Source organism: Lolium rigidum, chromosome 6 (genome assembly GCF_022539505.1).
Source record: "Lolium rigidum isolate FL_2022 chromosome 6, APGP_CSIRO_Lrig_0.1, whole genome shotgun sequence".
Taxonomy (NCBI): Eukaryota; Viridiplantae; Streptophyta; class Magnoliopsida; order Poales; family Poaceae; genus Lolium; species Lolium rigidum.
This window is the reverse complement of record NC_061513.1, coordinates 202,519,472-202,539,846: the sequence shown is the minus strand read 5'-3', so window position 1 is coordinate 202,539,846 and position 20,375 is coordinate 202,519,472. Positions and strand designations below refer to the sequence as shown.

At 49.0% G+C, this 20,375-nt stretch overlaps 2 protein-coding genes across 2 annotated transcripts; one reads left to right on the top strand and one right to left on the bottom strand.

Annotated features, from left to right (window-relative positions):
* Nucleotides 1-4,711: 4,711 nt before the first annotated feature.
* LOC124663687 (polygalacturonase At1g48100-like) lies at nucleotides 4,712-8,976 on the top strand. Its single transcript, XM_047201362.1, has 7 exons — nucleotides 4,712-4,898; nucleotides 5,616-5,839; nucleotides 5,955-6,122; nucleotides 7,578-7,622; nucleotides 7,793-8,000; nucleotides 8,087-8,168; nucleotides 8,253-8,976. The coding sequence occupies exons 1-7, from the start codon at nucleotides 4,712-4,714 to the stop codon at nucleotides 8,812-8,814; spliced, it is 1,476 nt and encodes a 491-aa protein (XP_047057318.1). The 3' UTR covers nucleotides 8,815-8,976.
* Nucleotides 8,977-9,309: 333 nt separating this feature from the next.
* On the bottom strand, nucleotides 9,310-15,305 carry LOC124666330 (solute carrier family 25 member 44-like). Its single transcript, XM_047203671.1, has 6 exons — nucleotides 15,217-15,305; nucleotides 13,435-13,816; nucleotides 12,808-13,004; nucleotides 12,581-12,722; nucleotides 9,887-10,046; nucleotides 9,310-9,803 (listed from the first exon to the last, which is right to left on the bottom strand). Exons 1-6 carry the CDS (start codon nucleotides 15,297-15,299, stop codon nucleotides 9,775-9,777), a joined length of 993 nt encoding a protein of 330 aa, XP_047059627.1. The 5' UTR covers nucleotides 15,300-15,305; the 3' UTR covers nucleotides 9,310-9,774.
* Between the last annotated feature and the right edge of the window lie 5,070 nt (nucleotides 15,306-20,375).

The following is a 20,375-nucleotide window of genomic DNA, read 5'->3' as shown; positions in this document are numbered from 1 at the left end:
TCGACATGGCATGGTGTTCGCCATCGAGCCCGAAGCACCATGGGAGCTGTACTTCGATGGTCCCACCGGGCGTGCCAATTTGTTTGACACGAAAAAGAGGAGGTGTTCGCCATCGAGCCCGAAGCACCATGGGAGCTGTACTTCGATGGTCCCACTGGGCGTGCCAATTTGTTTGACACGAAAAAGAGGACGCTAAAGTGAAATGCGTCTCCCTTACACCGGGGAAAAATAATGCGGGCTATATAAAGATACACCCAACCTCAAAAAAAAAAGAGAGAGCAAAAAAAAAAGAAAAAAAAAAGAGAGTCAAAGAAAAAATGATCGTTCAAGTCAAACACCTCCCATCGTTCAACGGCGCCCGGTGTCCACATCCAGTCGCCAAACCACGGGAAGGCGGGCGGCAGTTGTCCACCACCCTTCAGGCATGAACACACCCTCAAGCCGTTTCCCTACAAACCAAATTGCCCCGCTGCCTCGCCTATGACTACGGGTTCTTGAGGCACGGAAGGGAGCATGGCGGAGGCTGTGGGGGTACTCGTTACCCACATGGGCTAGGGTACGATTTTCTGTCGCCTCTCAGACATTCGTCCAACCACATCATACTCATACACATCACACTCACGAGCGTCATGGTATTTCGACGGCTCCTATGTTTTAGTCCTTCGGCAGCCTTTTCCGATGTCTTTCTCATGGCAAGGGTAACGGAAAAGCCAACATTTAAAAAAAGAAAAACCACAAACTCGTTTTTTTTTGTTCCTCTATTTGGTTTTTCCCATGCGTTGGATGACTTTTGCCTCTCCGGGCATCCTGCACGGTGCAATGTGGTAGTCCTTTCAGGCTCTTTGGCTACGTTCTATTTTTCTGTGCAGTAGGTGTGAATCACGCGACACCGTCCAGCGTCGCTTGCGCATCTACAACCATGAACGTACTCCCTGCCCAGGGCGTGTGCCTCGCCGTCAACATTCACGCGGCGGACAAACCTCCGCATCGCCCCTCGTCAAGGGAGCTGGGGGCAGTGCGCACTCAGCAAACAACGGGCGCAGCGCGCACTCGTGACAACTACAAGCCGGCGTCCGCCCGACGCGGGGCACTTCTCTCACAAGCTATACTCCGACAACAACAACGCCAACCGTCGCCGGTCGTCACCTGGCTCGGCGACGTCCGTCACGCCGTTGGGGGCACGTGCCTCCAATCGCCGCGACACATCTTCCCCGACAACAACGCCAAACATCGCCGGTCATCATCTGACTCGGCGGCGCCCGTAACCCCATTGGGGGCACGCGCCCCAACATCTACTCTGCGTCAACTACAACAACGGCACCAAACGCCGTCTAGCTCGGCGGCATCCGGGGGCAACATTATGCCTTTAATATTACCACCCCTCCCGTCGCAGCACGGGTACCCAAGATATCGACGGATGTTCCGATGTCTTCATCATGACGGGAACGAGTGTAGCGCGCCAATGCGGCCAGCGCGAAGCTGCGAAACCCTTCGATCTGGTCGGCTGGCACCGTGGCAGCTAGACGGTCGCGACTAAATCGATAAACACCTTCAAGGAGCGGCACGGATTTCGCTGCAAATTGAGGATGACGTCGGGATGTTCGGTTGATAGGCGTCGTGCCAGCTATACGACCCAACTGAATACCCCGCCCACTCTTTTAGCCTTTGGCACGCCGATGCCCTGAGGCCAGGAAAAATGTCTTTCCCATACACACATGATGTACACGAACTTTTCAATAGAAGTTCACTCTCTACGGCAGCAACAAAAATAATTGCGCCACATAGTTGCTAAGACTATATCTCACCAAGTCGAGCCTGATTTGCTTCACACTCAAGCCCGACTTGGTGGGGGGCTTTGTTTGACAGTATTTTGTACCAATATATTCCTAAGATATGGGCACCATTGGTTCAAATTGCGTCTGGTCCGTTGAAAAGAAATTCTTTACACCAAGTCAAGTTCGAATCGCTTCACGTTCGAACTTAACTTGGTGTGGGGGCATTTGTTTGATGATATTTTGTGCAAATGTCCTCATCATATTTGGTACTAATATTCGCGAAGGGAGCGACAAGCGCCCGCGAAATTATTATTAAAAATGCCATGTATATATACGCGTGTGCAAAATGAATACATAAAATAATCTTTATTATGGGCTAGAGCTTAATTGATGAAGCCTGGCCGTATTTATTTAATCAACTGCCCAGAGATATCGGTGATGTGGATTCCATCCATGTATACAGCATATACAAATATGTACGTGACTTGGAACAAAATCAATACCCGGCCGGACGCATCGCTTTGTATGTGCGTGTCACATAGTTTGGAAAGCTATATTTGTACCGTATGTATCCATACAACTGGGTCAATCCTGCTAGCATCGTGCAGCTCACGAAAGAATCTCAACACATTGAGGAATCAAAAGTGATTACGTATGTCTTACTTGCCATGTATGTGTGACTTACCATATGAAGCCGGACCATCTGCCTATATAAACCACCAAAAAGGCTCCACGCCAGAGGAACGAGGACAGACGCAAGAAACCTCCACGCAAGAGATCGCCCCACGCACACGCATCCAGCCGAAAGCTGCTGAGCTTCTCGTTTGGAGAAAGAAGCCACGAACTACATCTTCCTCTCGCGCAGGCGGCCGAGAGGAGAAATCGACTCGGTGTGCGCCGTGAGGAGCACGCGTGCACCGTAGGCTAACGAGCTTGCCGGAGATTCGACGAGATCATGCCGGTCGTTTTCGCCAATGGTGAGAAACAACGCTAATATTTATGTCATCTTCTTCCTTGCATCTAGCGTGGCGGTACCAATCTCCCGATCGGTCGAGGCGCGGCCAACGCCGCAGATTGGTCGTCGTGTCCCCTGGACGGCGGGACTACATACCCGCGCTGTTGACAAAGGCGTTGTCGACGGTGCGGTGGTCGCCGATCTACGGCCACCTTCCTCCACTGGCAGGTCGTCGGACCGCCGGAAGTGGCGGTGTTGTTCTCGGCATGCCAAGCTGGGGGCAGCCTCCGACGCCGGAGGTGCTTCCTAACGCGGCCAACGCTGAGTAATCTTCTTTCACGGCAGCGACGCTCACGCGCCGGACGTCGGCGTGGTGCCGGCAGCGACGCTCTCGCGCCGGACGTCGGCGTGGTGCCGGCAGCGACGCTCTCGCGCCGGACGTCGGCGTTGTTCCCGCGGCAGCAGCCGCATTGTGATGGGCGTCCGCGTGTTTTATCAGCTGCGGCCATATCGCGCTGGGCGTCGGCTCCATCCGCAGCATCCGCATCGCGCCGGGTGATGGTGTCGTTCTGTCGGCAGCGGCGTTTGTCGCGCCGGACATGCTCATGTCGTGGGAAACATTGGCGCTCTTGTCGCGTCGGTAATCGGCGGCCGCGATGCTGCCGCGCTGAACCTCGGCCGGGCGTGTAGCTGTTCTGGGCGATGGGCTCGTTTGAGTTCGATCTACGCGGCTAGCTGGACTGTGCTTGTTGCACACGCTCTAGCTGAAACTCATGCATTGCATGCGCGTGTACGTTAATACATGTGCAAATATTGTGTTTCACCCGGCCATGCCTGCTGGGAACCTACGTGTCTACTTCCGCGGACCCTATCTCCGCACGACTCCTCTACTACGACTACTTCCGCGCGAGTGTACCCCTCGCGCCTTCGGCGAAACTACAAGTCGTTGCGACGTCAAGCCAAGCATAATCATGCATGCTACCTCGACACCAACACCCGACGCCGCTCAAGACCGACGAGGCAAGACGGCGAGGCGGGCATGGCCGGAGCAAAGGCCATGCTATCCACGGCGCGTGTACACGCTAGTACACGGACTCTGCCGTCGCCAACACACACCACCACCATGCATGAAGAACGCGAAGCGAAGACCGAAGACGACGACCAAGCAGCTTAATCGGAGGTGTCTCGCGGTTCTATCCGCGGGAGTAATTAACCGGGTGTCTTCCGAGGCCCCGGGAACCAGGAAACCACAATCGCCTAGTCATACCGGCCGCGCCAGCAGGCCACACGGAGCGCACACTCGGGATTAGTTTATTAGTCGTGATGATTAATATGTACCTTTTCCCTTTTATTTTTGTGTACTTGTACACTGGCACGCCCGCATTATTTTTCCCCGGTGTAAGGGAGACGCTTTTCACCTTAGCGTCCTCTTTTTCGTGTCAAACAGTCCAGTAGTGAAAAGAATGGGAGCATGATCCGATAATCTTACTATACGTTCTAGAGCCTGTACCGACACTATAGGGTATTTTGATTCCCAATTGGTTCCGCCATGATCTAACTTTTCGTAAATAGGTTCCGAAAGATTGTTTGCCCAAGTAAACTACCTCCATGTTATTGAAACCTTTCTCAAATCCAAACTGGCAATAACCGCATTAAATAGAAAATGCCATTGATTATCAAATCTGCCTCTACTCTTCTCAAAAGGAAATCTTAGCAAGTTAACATCACTCCACAACAAGTATATATGTGTATATATACCACAGACTAAAGCTAGCTCGCGACCACATGATGTACGTGCAATCATGTATGCAGCGCCTCCTTTTTGCTTGTTAACTCTTCCAGCCGTCTTACCCGGCTCCAGTGAGACTCCCAGCATCCGGCTCGCCACCGATAGCCAGGGGTGGGGTGGGCGATGCGGCCACCGGCAAGCGCGGTCTACCGGCATTCACTTCCACCGTGGCGCCGCGCGGTGGCCATATCGATGGTGTTCCTCGTGTTGTCCTTCCTCCCCATTGCTGACGCAAGGACCCTGCTGCGCTACCACCGGAAGCACCGGAGACACCACCACGCACACCACAGCCACATCTCTCAGCCCCCATCGGCGCTCCCTCCCTACGTCGTCGATGGTGATTCTCCGGTGAAACCACCGGATCTTTCTCCGGGGTTCCGCGACGCCCCTCCGCCGCGCTCTCGAAACACCAGGCCGTGCTCGCTGTCACACCCTCCTTCCAAACCACCGGCCTTCTCACCTGTGGGCGCGCCAAGGTCGCCTACTCTAGCCAAGCCACCGTCACATTCTCATGCCAAGCCACCGTCGATTTATCTCACTAAGCCGCCGGCGCTCCCGCCGGCCGAGCAACCCACGCTTCCACACGTCAATCGAGCGCGCATTCCTCCGGCCAAGCCACCGATACCATCGCCGGCGCAGTCTCCTGCCAAATCGACGCCACAACACAACGCGATTCCTCCAGCGGCCTCAAATGGCCCGGCATTTTCTGCTGCCAATCCACCAGCATTCTCGCCGGCGCAGTCACCGCCACGCCTCTCTGCAAAGCCGCCGATACACTATCCAGTACAGTCACCAACGGCACCACACCATGCGACCCCGCCCGCGGCAGCAAAGCCCCCACCATTTGCTCCGTACCAGCCTCCAGCACTATCGCCGCCGGCGCAGCCACCCGCCATTAAGTCACCAACACCACCGTTTGCTCCTTACCAGCCTCCAGCACTATCGCCTCCGGCGCAGCCACCCGCCATTAAGTCACCAACACCACCGTTTGCTCCTACCAAGCCTCCAACACTATCGCCAGTGCAGCCACCGCCACTGCCATTGGCAAAGCCACCGGCGCTACCTCCAGCCATGAGAGAAGCAAAGCCTCCCTCAGCGTTCCCGCCGTCAGCGCCAGCTTCCTGCAGGAACTTATTCGACGTGAGGGCGTTCGGCGCGTCAGGCAACGGCTCGTCCGCCGACGACACCCGCGCCTTCCGTGCGGCGTGGAAGGAGGCGTGCTCTGCCGAGTCCGCCACGCTGCTCGTGCCGTCGGACGGCGTGTTCACGGTCACCTCCACCGTGTTCACGGGGCCGTGCAAGCCCGGGCTCACCTTCCAAGTAAGCCGCACACATCTTCCTGCATATGGACGGTGCTCCCGTGAACTCGTTTTGAATCTGTTTAATTTGGCTTCGTCGACGTTGTCAATGGGAATTCGTGCGTTGCCTCTTCTAGATTGACGGCGTGCTGATGCCACCGGACGGGCCAGCGAGCTGGCCGGAGGCGGATAGCCGGCGCCAATGGATAACCTTCTATAAGACCGATGGCATGACGCTCACGGGAGGAGGAACCATTGAGGGCAACGGGGAGGAGTGGTGGAATCTTCCATGCAAACCTCATAGGGTACGTAAAACTTCATTTTTGAAAAGAAAACATAGAATAATTTGTTGACCAATTCTTAAACTTTAAATAATTAAGTATGCAGTAAAAATATCGATATCAATAATATCAAATCGATATTATTAGACCCATCATAAAATATATTTTCACATAGAATGAATTTTGTATTGCCTCGAATGTTGATATTTGTTTCTACATACTTGATCAAACTTTATAAATTTTGACTTTGATTAACAAAAATTCAAAGTTGAACCTGACTACATATGAACCGGGTTTAAAAATGGTGTTATAATTGTCAAAAAAATTCTGGATACAGTTACACAAGTTTATGTTGATGTTCCATATATAAGAACATGTAAAATTTTGTTGAAAAAAGACAAGCTTGGGGCCGTGTTAAAAAAATCCTCTAAAGAAATATAGTACTTGTATAATTGCTTTTGAGAGACATGATTTTTTTGTTTATTTTGCGTAGGACACATCATATGCCGTTTCTTCACGAAACTTTACAGGCACGTTGAAGACACATACATCTACGTTATAAAACTGAAACGCTTTTTGTGATTTTCGTGTATATCCGTGTGCAAATGCATACAGGAGGCAAACCACACCACCCTCTATGATTTGAACTTGTTTACAATGTATTGGGAAACAGATAGAGTAGCAATGTAGATAACAGATGCAACTATAAATAGTTGACTTTCATCTATGCATAGATGATGTGTACAACCAAGCCGTGCACCCACACATAAGGGACAAACCCTGCAACAAAAGTTCTAGTCCGTAAATGGTAGCCTCCAGATGTCATGATGTGAAGATTAGCACCACTTATGTTGAGTAAGTAGATCCATGACGACCTTCTCCAGCTAGGTGTGAGTATGTCATAAACTAAAAATATTTACCCCGCATAAGACTAGCATAAGGGCCTTCTTGGTGCGGTGGTGCCCACGATTTGGAAAACACGGAAATAGGAAAACACAGGAGTATAATGTCATATCATATGTAATCCTACAGAAAAAAATATGCAAGAATCAGTAAAAAAAAGCAGGAAATTAGAATTACTATAGAGGTTGAGTATATGTCATCTTATCATGGATACAAGATTTTTTCAAACAAGCCTCACCTCGATCTTGCTAGAAAATCTTATATGATTGTAGAGCTCATTTAGTTCAAAGGAATTCCAGTGAAATTCTGGAGGATTTCAGTCCTTAGGGATTTTTCCTATAGAGGTTGTTTGGTTCGTAGGATTTGAAACCACTAGAATATTTTCTATGGTCTACTTTGTATACACTTCAAATTTACTTTTATGAAATTATGTTTAGGCTTGAGAGTTGATAGGCTTGTTCTGTTGCATAGTAAACTGTTAACTGTGTCTTATTTTGCTTAGTTGAATCAATCTGTTCAGCAATAGTTTTGTGCTACTAGCAAGCAGCAAGTTGTAACATTGGTATGCATGTTCAGGGCCCGAACGGATCAACCCTACCCGGACCATGTGACAGCCCTGCAGTAAGTGCACCAACCAATCACTGAATCACTTGGATTACACTCTGTTTTATCTCACAGCAATCATCGATACATTAATCTGCTTCACCTTTGCACCCTGTCATGCATATCTTTGCCTGGAGTAAACAAAATGGCTAGATTATTTCCTGCACTTATCTGTGTCCCGTTCGCAGCTGATACGGTTCTTCGTCAGCAACAACGTGAGTGTCCAGGGTCTAAGGATCGAGAACAGCCCGCAGTTCCACCTCAAGTTCGACAACTGCGACCAGGTGCGCGTGGACGGTCTCTTCATCAGCTCGCCGGCGTTCAGCCCCAACACCGACGGCATCCACGTCGAGAACACCAAGTCCGTCCAGATACACAACTCCAGGATAAACAACGGTGCGTACGCTGCGCCCGTACGAACATTATTTACTACTAGTACAGTACTCGTCCCGAGCCCTGACCCGTGATTTGAGTCGCTGCAGGCGACGACTGCATCTCCATTGGAGCCGGCTGCTCCGCCGTCCATATAGAGAACGTGACATGCGCTCACGGGCATGGCATCAGGTAAAGCAGCCATAGCTTTTGTCGCACTTCTCGATCGTTGCTGCTGACGCTGATAGCCGGGTTCGCCGTCCAACGTGCGCGCAGCATCGGGAGCCTGGGCGTGCGCAACACGCGGGCGTGCGTCTCCAACGTGACGGTCCGAAACACACGGATCCTCGACTCCGACAACGGCCTCCGCATCAAGACGTGGCAGGGCGGCGCCGGCTCGGTGTCGGCGGTCGAGTTCGCCGGCGTCCGGATGGAGAACGTCAGGACCTGCATCGTCATCGACCAGTACTACTGCCTCGGAAACGGCTGCGCCAACCAGACCTCCGCCGTGCGCGTCGCCGGCATCACGTACCGGGACATCCGCGGCACGTACAAACAGCAGCCGCACGGCGGTGGCGGGCCCATCCGCTTCGCGTGCAGCGACACCGTCGCCTGCACGGACATCACCATGACCGACGTGGAGCTGCGGCCAGCCGCCGGCGGCGGCGGCAGCGAGGCAACGCTGGCCCGCCCGTACTGCTGGAACGCGTACGGGGCGGTGGCGACGCTCACGGTGCCGCCAGTTAACTGCCTGCAAGAAGGCAGGCCTGAGTCTCTGCAAGATCAGCTCGACACTTGCTCTGTTGCTGAGCATCACATGGGAACACCTGTTTCCTAACAGTTCTATGTTTCATCTCGCTAATTCATTCAAACAACCATTTGAGGTAGCCTCTGTATTCTACACTCCAGAGATAGAAGAAGATATGTAAGCAGACAACACTATTCCTTGACTCACTATGTATTAGGCAGCACCATCATAACAGTTCGAAAGCTTATAGCACCTCAGGAGCGCCCCACTGTGCAAGATCACCTCGACAATTGCTCTATTGCTGAGCATCACATGGGAACACCTGTTCCATCACAGTTACTATTATGTTTCATCTGATTACACGCTAATTCATTCAAACTTTCAACCATTGAGGGACTCCTCTGTATTCTACACTCCAGAGACAGAAAATATGTAAGCAAACAACAGTGATCCTGGACTCATTAGGTATTAGGCAGCACCATCACAACAGTTCGAAAGCTTACAGCTATGCTTGCAAAATGCTTCATGCTGATATCTGAAACAAGCGGGCACGAAATTGAAGAGGCAAACATCCACAGGTAGAAATACATAGGCAAACTCTGTATGCTAATTGAAAATTTGAGGCGACAAACTTATAGCTAACATGATAATACATCTTCTGCTCAATTGATTTGGCTATGTCATCTCATCCCAAGATCTGAGCTACAAAAGTACAATAAAACACAATCTTGAGTTCACTACATAGGACAAGATACAAAATTTCCAACTCATACAACGACTACGTGCTCCATTACCCAGACGAAGCCTCTGGCTATTTCAACCCCATTCGTGGCTATTTCATCCGTAAACGAGCACCTTCAACTCTTACATAGCTAGAGTAAGTATTTACAAGGTTGCTTCATATGGGAACATGTTAAAGCTTCATAAGGGATTCCTGCATCAAGAATTTCCAATTGCTGTTCCAATTGCAAATCCCTGTACCAAAAAATGTGCTCACTAGATGGCCAACACGGAAACGATGACCAACTGGGTGGAGCAGAACCCAAAAGCTCATTGTTCAGGCTTCACAGAAAGCCTCTCTGCAGTTGTCATAGGAAAAAAGAGTTAATCAACCAGGTAGACTAAAGAGGGCATGGATGATGATTTCCAGAACTAGGCTTACTTATTAGCTCGTATGTGACAATCATTGATGTACCCCAAAGGGACATGTTAAGAAACCTCGGTCCAAACCCTCTATATAAACCTCTCCAGCCATCTTCTCGTAGCAGCAGCCTGGTAGTTTTCACGACAGATGGCCTTCCACTCCCGTAGTTGTCCATAACCTGAGATAACACATGTTACGCTGTTAGCACCTGGCAAGCGTCAGCAAGGGAGCTCTGAAAAATATAGTGTGACTACAACCACATGTGACGACTGGCAACATTGCAAAGACATCTCAAGCAGTTCATATCATAAGGAATACACAACTTCCAAGACGTGACTCCAAAGCAAGCTGTATATGTGATATGATAAATTCATCTGAATAGTGCTGACATCAGCAACTAGTCGGTTCCAAAATATCTTTCAATACATATAAATATGACAGCAAAACGAAAAATTATCTAGTGATCCCACACTTCATGTGATACCATGATACAGTCTTTATAATTCAAATTTATATATGCCAAAAAAAATTGAAACAAAATTCTGGGTGTTCACAAGTTGTGTGTTTACATTCCCTAGAATTTTCAGAGTCAAATTCGGAATACACACAGAGAAACAAAAAAAAAATCCAAATTGCTATGTGAATAGTGCCATTTTGTGTTTTTGTCTTTTCTGGCACTATTCATGTTGGATTTGTCTTTTTATTTCTCTGCACATTGAATTTTGTTCTCCAAATTCTAGGGATGGTGACACACATTCCGTGAACATTCACATATTTATTTCAAAAAAAATTAAAACTTGCAAATTTGAATTTTAAAGGCTGGTATTATGGTATCACATGAAGTGTGGGATCACTAGATATGCTCTGCGGCGAAACCTAGGTATCAGTGGCCTGCGCATGGGAACACGATGAGCTGACTTCTCACTCATGTTAGAGCTAAACAAATGAGCTTGCAAGAAACCTACTATGAAGGAAACTCAATTCATTTTGAGCTAATAGTTACCACCTGTACAGTAAGTGATGCAAAAACAAACGAGCTTGCAAGAAACCTACTATGAAGGAAACTCAATTCATTTTGAGCTAATAGTTACCACCTGTACAGTAAGTGATGCAAATCAATCGTAACGAAGGGCAGGAAGGAGCAGCAACGTAACTATGTTATCCAATGCCCGTAACTAGGTGAGTAGATGGGGCAGGGTAGTTTGCGCCTTCTCCCTGTGCACAATATTGTTAGGGTCATGGGGCCAGGGCCCTGAGGCCGGCCAGCATGTCCAAGGCTCCGACATGCTTGTCCATTAAGGAGTGTAACCATTTTAGACAAGCAATCAATAAACATTTTTAATATGTCTTGGAGCTTCTGTTCCACGTCAAGGATGAGCCCAGTCACTGAAGCTACTAATCGTGGATCAAGGTCCATAACACATAGCCCAAGATTGACAATATTTATGATCAGAGTTCAGCCAAAACATTCTCAACTGGGCAATACCACAAACTTATGGTTCCAGGGGTCAGGCCTATGTGGACTTTGTAGCTGCAAACAATGTATGCAGTAAGGATCAGTGACGGGTGCTCGTGGCCACAATCAATCCTTGTGTGCCGCTCACCGTCAGCTAGCCCTTGTCATGATCCAATCTCAGCCCTGCCATGGTCACCCATGGCCGGATTTGACTAGGGGCACAGTCACCCATTAGCTAGCCTTGCCCAGTTTTGCAGCTGGAACCCACATAAGAACATATCAACCATGGTCAAGCTGTGTGGCCTATGCAGACAGTGCAAACACAGCCACACAACAATAGCAGAAGCTACTAAAATCACCAAGTGGAAATCCAAACAAACAATAAGCCATCACATTACTCAGAAAGGCAGGATCGCTCATTTGGCAATTCGCCAATACCAAGAGATCGTGAGATTGCAGGATCTTCATAAAGTTCGAAGAGACTAACAACCGCTGACCAAAAACGTTTGGCAATTCACCACTAGCAAGAGATCCTGAGATTGCAGGATCTTTATCAAGTTTGAAGAGACTCTAATAACCCTGACCAAAAATGTGGCGCTCAATACCCCGAGGAAGGAAGAAAGAACAACTTTGGTGAGTCAAGGTAGTTGAAGGAAAAAGGAGAGAAGAGCGGAAAGCAAGTGTTACATTCTAGCGGAGGAGGCAGCGCAAAGGATATCAATACCAATAGAGGAGATCGAGGCCGTGAGGAGCGAGGAGGCAAAAGGAAAACCATGGTGTTGTGTTTCTCGAGAGTGGTGAAATAAGCAAAGGAAAGCTGCAGGAGATGCGGGCGATCCTACGGTTGAAAGGACATATGACACGATTGGTTGCTTATTTGGAGGGTCAGCCTATTACCACTGGTGCAACCTCCTTCTCCCATGTACACTATTAGTTTTAGAGCTCCTCTTAAGAGAGGACTCACAATTTTTTCCTCCCCTATCTAATTGCACCTACCAATAAGGGACTGCTAACAAAACTGACTTTTCTGACAAGGTATAAAAAGTTCACACCAAGAGGATACTGCGGTAATGCTGAGTTCATTTCCCAGGATGAAACTACGACAACAATCAAGACTCAGCATTCATGGGCCTTTCTAACATGAAGCTTGCAATGCCAAAAAAAAAGCAAGGCAAGCATACTGGCTATATATTTGAGAAAGATGAATCTACCAAGATACAAAACAATCCATATTGAGATGAACAAAATAATTTTACCTGAAGCCGTGTCTTGATGGTATCTATTGGTGTAGTGATAATCGATGAGCAAGCTCCAGCAAATGTTCCAGCTGTTGCTTGCACAACAACAAGTTCTGTTTGAGATGGTTTCTTTTGCGTGTCATTTCCATAACCCAAGCTCCTAAATAGGGATTGCAAGAATATCAACAAGATATGACACTACAAACGTTGAACACAAAGGAAAAGGGAAATATTAGATAGCACACCTCCAGATAGCATGTTGAGCACCACCGTATGAACTCCACCAAAGGGCAGAAGCTGGTGATTGAGTTAACATGGTAATTCCAAAACCTCGGTAAAGTCCCCGGATACCTTCGGTCCTGGCAACCTTATTTATCACATCAAATGGACCTCTATATGTTTGCATCCCTGGCAATCCTTGAACCATGAGCCTCTGGCAAATCTACAAGCACATACAAAACAGTAACATGTAAAGTAGACAGCAAAAATCAAATGCTACTTGTTAAGAGGAATAAAAGATGATGTGCTTAATTTAAATGGTAATTTATTCCTCAAACCATCATCCCTTGTCAGTTTCAGATACAGAAAAAAGACGCAAGAGCTACACGGGAATTGAAAACATACATAGGTGAATAAAGGTTAACAGGACATACAGAAAAAAATAGTCCTGAAACTTTAAAAACCAAAAATATTGCAAAAGGTAGCACCATATTAATAATTTCAAAATGGATACATTTGCGATAAATTTTCAGTCTTTTTCCTCCAAAACTAGCATGCAACAATATTAGTTAAGCCATTAAGCCTAGAAAAATCAGCTGTGCAAGGTTAGAGGCTTAAGAGGGATGGGAAAGAAGAGTAGAAAGGATACTCACCACATCGAGAGGTACAAAATATGCACTCGAAAATATACTTGACACCAGGCCTGCTACACCATTAGCAACAGCAATCCTCGATGCCTCGGACATATCAAAATGCTCAGAATATTTAAATGCCATTTCCTTGGACATCTCTAGCGAAGTCAGAGCCAAGACTCGTCCAGGTAGAGCTCCAACTGCAGTGGTGCCAAAACCTCTGAAAACACCAGGGACGCCATCACTCCTCAATATCTTTCTAAAAACGGCAAAACCAGACATCTGCGAAAGCCCTCCTTGGGCAACCTGCATCCTAGTCTTCACAACAGCTGTTGGGTGCAGAACACCTTGCTGCGCTGTGAACAGGACTGCTCCGATGACATGAAACTTGGTCTTGTCCAACCTTCAGTACAGAAATCAGTTGTTGTAAGGACAAGCATATGTACTCAGAAGTTGGTGTTGTACATGATCCAGCAAGGGATAATTGCATATGAAGAAAACTGTATAGCTAGCAAAATAGATAAAATCTACTTGGTGAGTGCTTCGGAACGAGTTCTTGGGAATCATTGTGGTAGCAATCGTACTATAGAGAGTGAGAGTGAGAGAAGAAAAAACGCACATATTAACAGGAAAAAGTTTGGCTCGTTTACAGAATTCTTGGGAATCATTGATGGACTCTGAAGTTACATTAGCTCATGACGCCTTCACTGCAACTGAGCAGAGGTAGATGATTTCTTATTGCAATTCTGAGTATCTTGGGACGGATTACCTCTCCAATAACAAAATTACTAATTGTGGTTATGTTGGCATACAGTACAAAAAAAATCTTTCCACACTTGAATGATGAGCTGTTGCACAGTAGTATTACTAACTTTGGGTGGGATGGTCATGACATTGATGTGGTTTTGTTTTCACTGGATATATGAAATTGGCCTGATATGAGATTTGGTAATGCATAATCATAATTGTTAGATCCTTGTGTTGTTGCTAAATGTTTGGGTCGGACATGAGCCACATTTTCAGTTGCAAAAATACATAACTTAGTCGCATGTGTTTGCTGCAACTAATCAGCTAAGCCTTCATTTAAACAAGGAAATTGCATTAGCAGTTTTATTGAAATGAATTTAAGTTAAAAAATTCAAAATTGTGATATATTTCTATACACGTCAATTCAATTCTGTTTATACGTGAGAGCAAAAGAAATTAATGGACCGTGGCAATGTTGGGTACCCATTCACTTGGGTGGCCTCTGAAAATTTACACTAGATGTTGAAGAAAGAAGTCGATTCGTATTTGTTCAACACACTATTTTGTGTTGAGAGAAGTCCACAAAAGGAAGGAAGGAAGCCGGTGGAAGACGTAGGCGAGTTGGCGTTCCCTACAGCGGAAGTTTGAGGCTGCTGAAGAAAGGTACTCCAGTACAAATTAGTGTTCCTGTCAAATCTGTCATCGCTAAGAACGTGATCCTCATGACCCCGTGCTCCTCCCACAACCCAGCACCCAAAAAGGCTAAAAACGAAAATGTAGGAAACAAACAACCAAATTAACGGCTAATGCGGTCGTGAATCGTCTTCCTTGAAACCAATCCCGCCACCAGGAATCCCCATTTCCCGGACTAGACCTACCTACATCAGGCACCGCATCGGGCCGATTTATTCACCACCCAAAAAAAACAATGAGCTGAATGTAAACCGGAGTGTATATCACTGTGAAGACGCGGGCGGGCATCCTCATGGGGGGCAAGGCAATGAATGAATAGATGAAAAGAAAAACAAGTTGGAAGTTTGAAGCGAGGATGGGTACCTCTCCCAGTTGATGTTCGCCTCGGCGAGCGCGAGCCCGGCCGTGGAGGCATCGGTGGTGTCCGCCGCCGTCGCCGCCGCCATCGGCCGATACAGGCACGGAGATGAGAGAAGGCGCAGGGCTCGGCAGCTGCCACGGGAGGCCGGGACGAGTGAGGAGGGAGGGGGCTGGGACTAGGCTCCGGCGCTGCTGGTCGGTGGGCTCGGCTGCTTGCTTCCCTCTCGCCGTGCGTGCTTCCGGTGGGATTTTATGGCGATGCGGGCGAATATGCGCACGGGCTGGGGAAAGAAGGCGGGCGGAGGAGGGAGAACGGCAGTGCGGCATGCGGCGCAACAAAAAAAAAAGGGAAAGTGTAGTAGGGTTCGTGGCTTCATGGTTGAGTCACCTGCGGGACGGAACTCGGAAGTTTCCAGCCTTTGGTCGGCACCACCGCAGCGAGGGCCCACCTAATTTGACATCTCTCTCGTTCGAGTCTGTAGCTGACACGCGGGACCCAACCACGGTGTGGGGCCACCAAGTCGGCGGCAGGCGTGTGGCTGCTAGTTGGGTGTTTGTTGCTCTCACGGTCACGGAGGATGGGAAGAGCTTGGCTGAGTCATGGTGCTCGCTCCTTCCACGCGAGGGAGGCAACGGCCAGCGAGGCGTTCCAACTGCCACGTGCCTGCTTCTAGTCCAGCTTTCCCGTGGTGGGTCAACCTACTTCTAGACGAGGTTGAACACGTCCGCGCATCACAGATTCTCCACGGGACGACCATAATTTCCTACGACTACGATGCAGAATCGTACACGCTCATAGAGTCTACGCACTACACGTATCACGTATGGAAGTACACACAACAAGGCCCTCAAAGTTTTCTTCGACAGCAAAGGCCCTGAAAGTCGCAAGCAGTCCGTACACAGCCCGTTACCCTTTTTTCTCTTCTACCCACGGATCAAACCTGGCCGCCGACGGATCCGACCAGCACGGCACAAGCCCAACACCTAGGGGCGCGTTTTGGTAGCATGTATCTATTTTGTGCACCTGTTCCCGATAGTCGGCTCAAGTATGCGCAAGCGTGGTTGCCACTGGTGTTCATGGCCTAGGGTTTCTCTAGGGTTAGGCAACGGCTATGGTGATCGGATCTCCGTCGACGGAATCTTACCGATCTCTCCGTCTCCTCCTCCTCCCTCCCTCCCGTCCGGCCACTCGGGCTGACTAAGGGGCCGACTCTGGTTGGCTGCCCGGCCTTGGTACGCGTGGTTGGAGAGGGTTGGGGCTGCGGGGCGGAACGACAAGGGAGCAAGCGATCGCAATGGCGGCGGAAAGTTCGCGGGCGAGGGACGGAAGAGGCAGGAAGGAAGTCGATGTAGATGAACTGCTATCGAACTTGAACCTCCATGGGGAGGAACTGAACGACGTAGTTCTCGCCAAGGAGGAGGTACGGCGTTGGCCGGAGGTCAAGTGGCTCGCGGCGGCGCGAGTGCTTACAAGGAAGCCTTTCAGTATGCTTGCGCTCAAGAACACGATGATGGCGGCTTAGGGTCCGGCGCATGAGGTTTCCTTCTCAGAAGTGGAACCAAACTTGTTTGTCCTTCTAGCTTTCTGTTTGGGTGACTGGAAGAGAATCATGGAAGAGGGGCCGTGGCTTTTTCGAGGTTGTGCCCTAATGGTTGAACCATTCGATGGTGTTGCTATGGTGCCGGAGGCTCCGAGTGGTGTGGAGGCGTGGGTGCAGATTCACAAACTTCCACCATTATTCCGCAACACTGAGGTCCTCTCTCAGTTGGCCTCTAGGGTTGGGAAGATTGTGTCTGTCGAGGCATCTCCTGTCCAGACGAGGACGGGACCGTTCCACCGCGTTAGGGTGAAGTTAGACTCTGCAAAGCCGCTCACTCGTTTTGTACCCCTCGCGGAAATATTGCGAGCATTGCGGTCTCATGGGCCACACTTACCTTGAGTGTGGAACTAGAGAGTATGAGGAGGCTGATCGGCAATTTGGTCCATGGATGTTGGCTGAGGAAGCACAATGGAAGCCGGGAACGCCAGGAATTAGAGCGAGATTCACAGCTCGTGGTGGAACTGATAGGGGCGTGGATCGGTGGGTGACCGCAGAGGACGTGCGGCGGGGCGTGCAGGAGGGCATGCAGCTAGGCGTGCTACGGGGGGACGGGGTCGCGGAAAATGGATGCCAAAACCGAGCACTGCAGGCCGCAAGCGAGACTCAGCTGAGGCGGAACTCAGCGAGCCAGGAGAGGAGCAAGACACTGCCTCAAGCCCTCTCAAAACTGTGCGGGAGGAAGGACATGGTGGTATGAATAGTCTAGCAAGGAAGCAGTTGGACATGGACATGGCCCAGACTGAAATTGATTCGGGAGCTGGACAGAAGCCGTAACAGGGTGCTAGTGTCCAGAAGGTTCCTCCAAGTCCGCCTGCATATGTTACACCCTCGGAGAAAAAGAAGAGGCCGAGGAGGATGGATACTAGGCCGAAGAAGAGTGACAAGGACTCGTTGCGCGATGATCTGGAGAATGTAACTGAGATGGCGGCCTCTATGGAGGACCGCCCAGCCCAATGAGTGCCTTGAGTATAAACTGTCGCGGTTTGGGCAGTGCTGCGACAGTAAAAGAGATCCACGACCTTGCGCGGAAATACGCCCCAGTTCTTATGTATTCAACAAACGCAACTTCATAAGGCACACGTGGAAGGACTAGCTCGTTCTATAGGCTTTGATCGTTGTTTTGCTGTCAGTAGCTCGAGCCGTAGTGGTGGCCTAGCTTTATTTTGGAACAATGATGTATCTGTAGAAATTCTACCGTATTCACATTATCATATTGATGCGATTGTGAAGGAAGTTGGGAAAGAACCGTGGCGTTTGACGACAGTGTATGGAGAGGCCCAAGTGGCCGAGCGATTTAAAACATGGGACTTAATGAAGTTTACTCGTTCTTCGTCACCTTACCCTTGGGTTTGTGTGGGGGATTTTAATGAAGTACTGCACCAACACGAGCATTGTGGGGTGCAGGAGAGGAGTCATGCTCAGATTGCAGGCTTCAGAGACGCAGTCGATGTCTGTGGTCTACAAGATCTCGGTTTTGAGGGAATAAAGTGGACATTTGAGAAGAAAGTTGCTGGTGGATCCCATTGTTAGGTCCGGCTTGATCGAGCATTGGCAACATTAGACTGGTGTGATCGCTTCCCCCAAGAAAGGGTGCGTCGCCTTACGGTGGCCACATCTGATCACAACCCTATCCTCTTGACATGGAATGATATGCAAGGTAACCAGCGTAGGCAGGGAGGTTTTTGGCCCTTTCGCTACGAGGTTATGTGGGAGAGGCATGAGGAGTTTGATACCATGCTGAGGAATATCTGGACTCGGCAGGGGAAAGCAACAACGCTGATGGACCTTCAGCGGAAATATGAAAGTGTAACCGGCTCACTTCAGAGTTGGGGAAAAAATACGTTTGGGAATGTCCGTAAAGAAATCTTCACATTTGCGTGAGGAGCTCAAGCGCACGCGAGAGGAACGGGGCCGGGTTTGTCCTTCCCAAGCGGAGCAGAAGACCGTGGAGCGGCTTGTTGAGCTTGACCTGAGGAGGTCATGTGGCGGCAGCGATCGCGGGTTCAGTGGCTGGCGGAGGGCGACAAGAATACACGTTTTTTTCACTTGAGAGCCAGCTAGAGAAAGCGGAGAAATAAAATATGCCAGCTCCGCAAGGCGGATGGAGAGATGACGGATGATCCTTCCCTTATGGTGCATGCTACTAATGATTTTTACCGTGACTTATACAGGTCTGAAGGGACGGAGGATATGAATGAAGTGTTCGGCACTGTCCCTGTCCGTGTAACAGGGGAGATGAACGAGGGACTCATCGCTTCAGTTACTAGCCAAGAAGCGAGAGATGCCCTGTTTCAGATGTTTCCGACCAAGGCGTCAGGGCCTGACGGGCTGCCCGCCCATTTTTTCCAGCGTCATTGGAGTATGTGTGGAGAGGAGATTACAAACATTGTGCTAAGGGTGATATGTGGTGAGGATGATCCAGCAACCTTTAATAAAACATATTTGTTCTTGATTCCAAAGGTCGCCAATCCGGAGGAACTAGGCCAATTCCGCCCAATTAGTCTATGTAATGTTATATATAAGATTTCATCTAAGGTCCTTGCTAATATACTAAAACAGGTGTTACCGATGATTATTTCGGATGAGCAATCAACATTTGTGTTGGGAAGGCCCATTACAGATAATATTATCACAGCATATGAGTGTTTGCACTTCATGAAGAGGAATAAGGCGGTGAAACACCGTTTCTGTGCACTCAAGCTTGATATGAGAAAGGCGTACGACCGTGTGGAGTGGGAGTATTTAAGTGCTATTATGATAAAGATGGGCTTCCATTCCAGATGGGTTGATATGGTGATGAGGATGGTTATTACGGTGTCATTCTCAGTTTTGTTTAATGGAGAGAGGCTGGAAGAATTCAAGCCCTCGCCTGGTATCCGTTAGGGAGATCCAATCTCGCCTTATTTGTTTTTGTTGGCAACAGTCGTGCCTTTTAAAATCAAGAAGTGAATCATTGAGCTTACAAGGTCTAATGGTGGCTCCCACTGCCCCGGCAGTGAATCAACTACTCTTAGCTGATGATAGCATGTTGTTCATCAAAGGAAATGGGGAGAGTGCACATGATGCTTGGGATACTTTGGATGCATACTATCGAGCTTTGGGGCAAAGAATAAATTTGGACAAGTCATCCATTTTCTTTAGCAAGCGATGTCCGCAGGGGATTAAGGAGGAGCTGAAGGTAATCGTAGTTCAGAATGAATCCTTAAGTGAAAAGTACTTGGGTATGCCCTCTCAGGTAGGGCGGTCTTGTGCTGGGGCTTTCAAGTTCTTGAAGGATCGTATTTGGAAGAGGATCCAAGGCTGGATTGATCAATGTCTGTCTGCGGGGGGGACGGATGTTCTTATAAAATCAGTGGTGCAAGCAATTCCGATATTCTCAATGGCATGTTTCAAGTTACCACATGAACTGTGTCAGCACATCAACTCTTTGATCAGGAACTTTTGGTGGGGGGTAAAGATGGGAAAAGGAAGATGTGTTGGGTCGCTTGGGAAGAAATGACAAAGCCTAAGTACCTGGGAGGTTGTAGGATAACGTTGCATAGAAAACAAAAAATTTCCTAC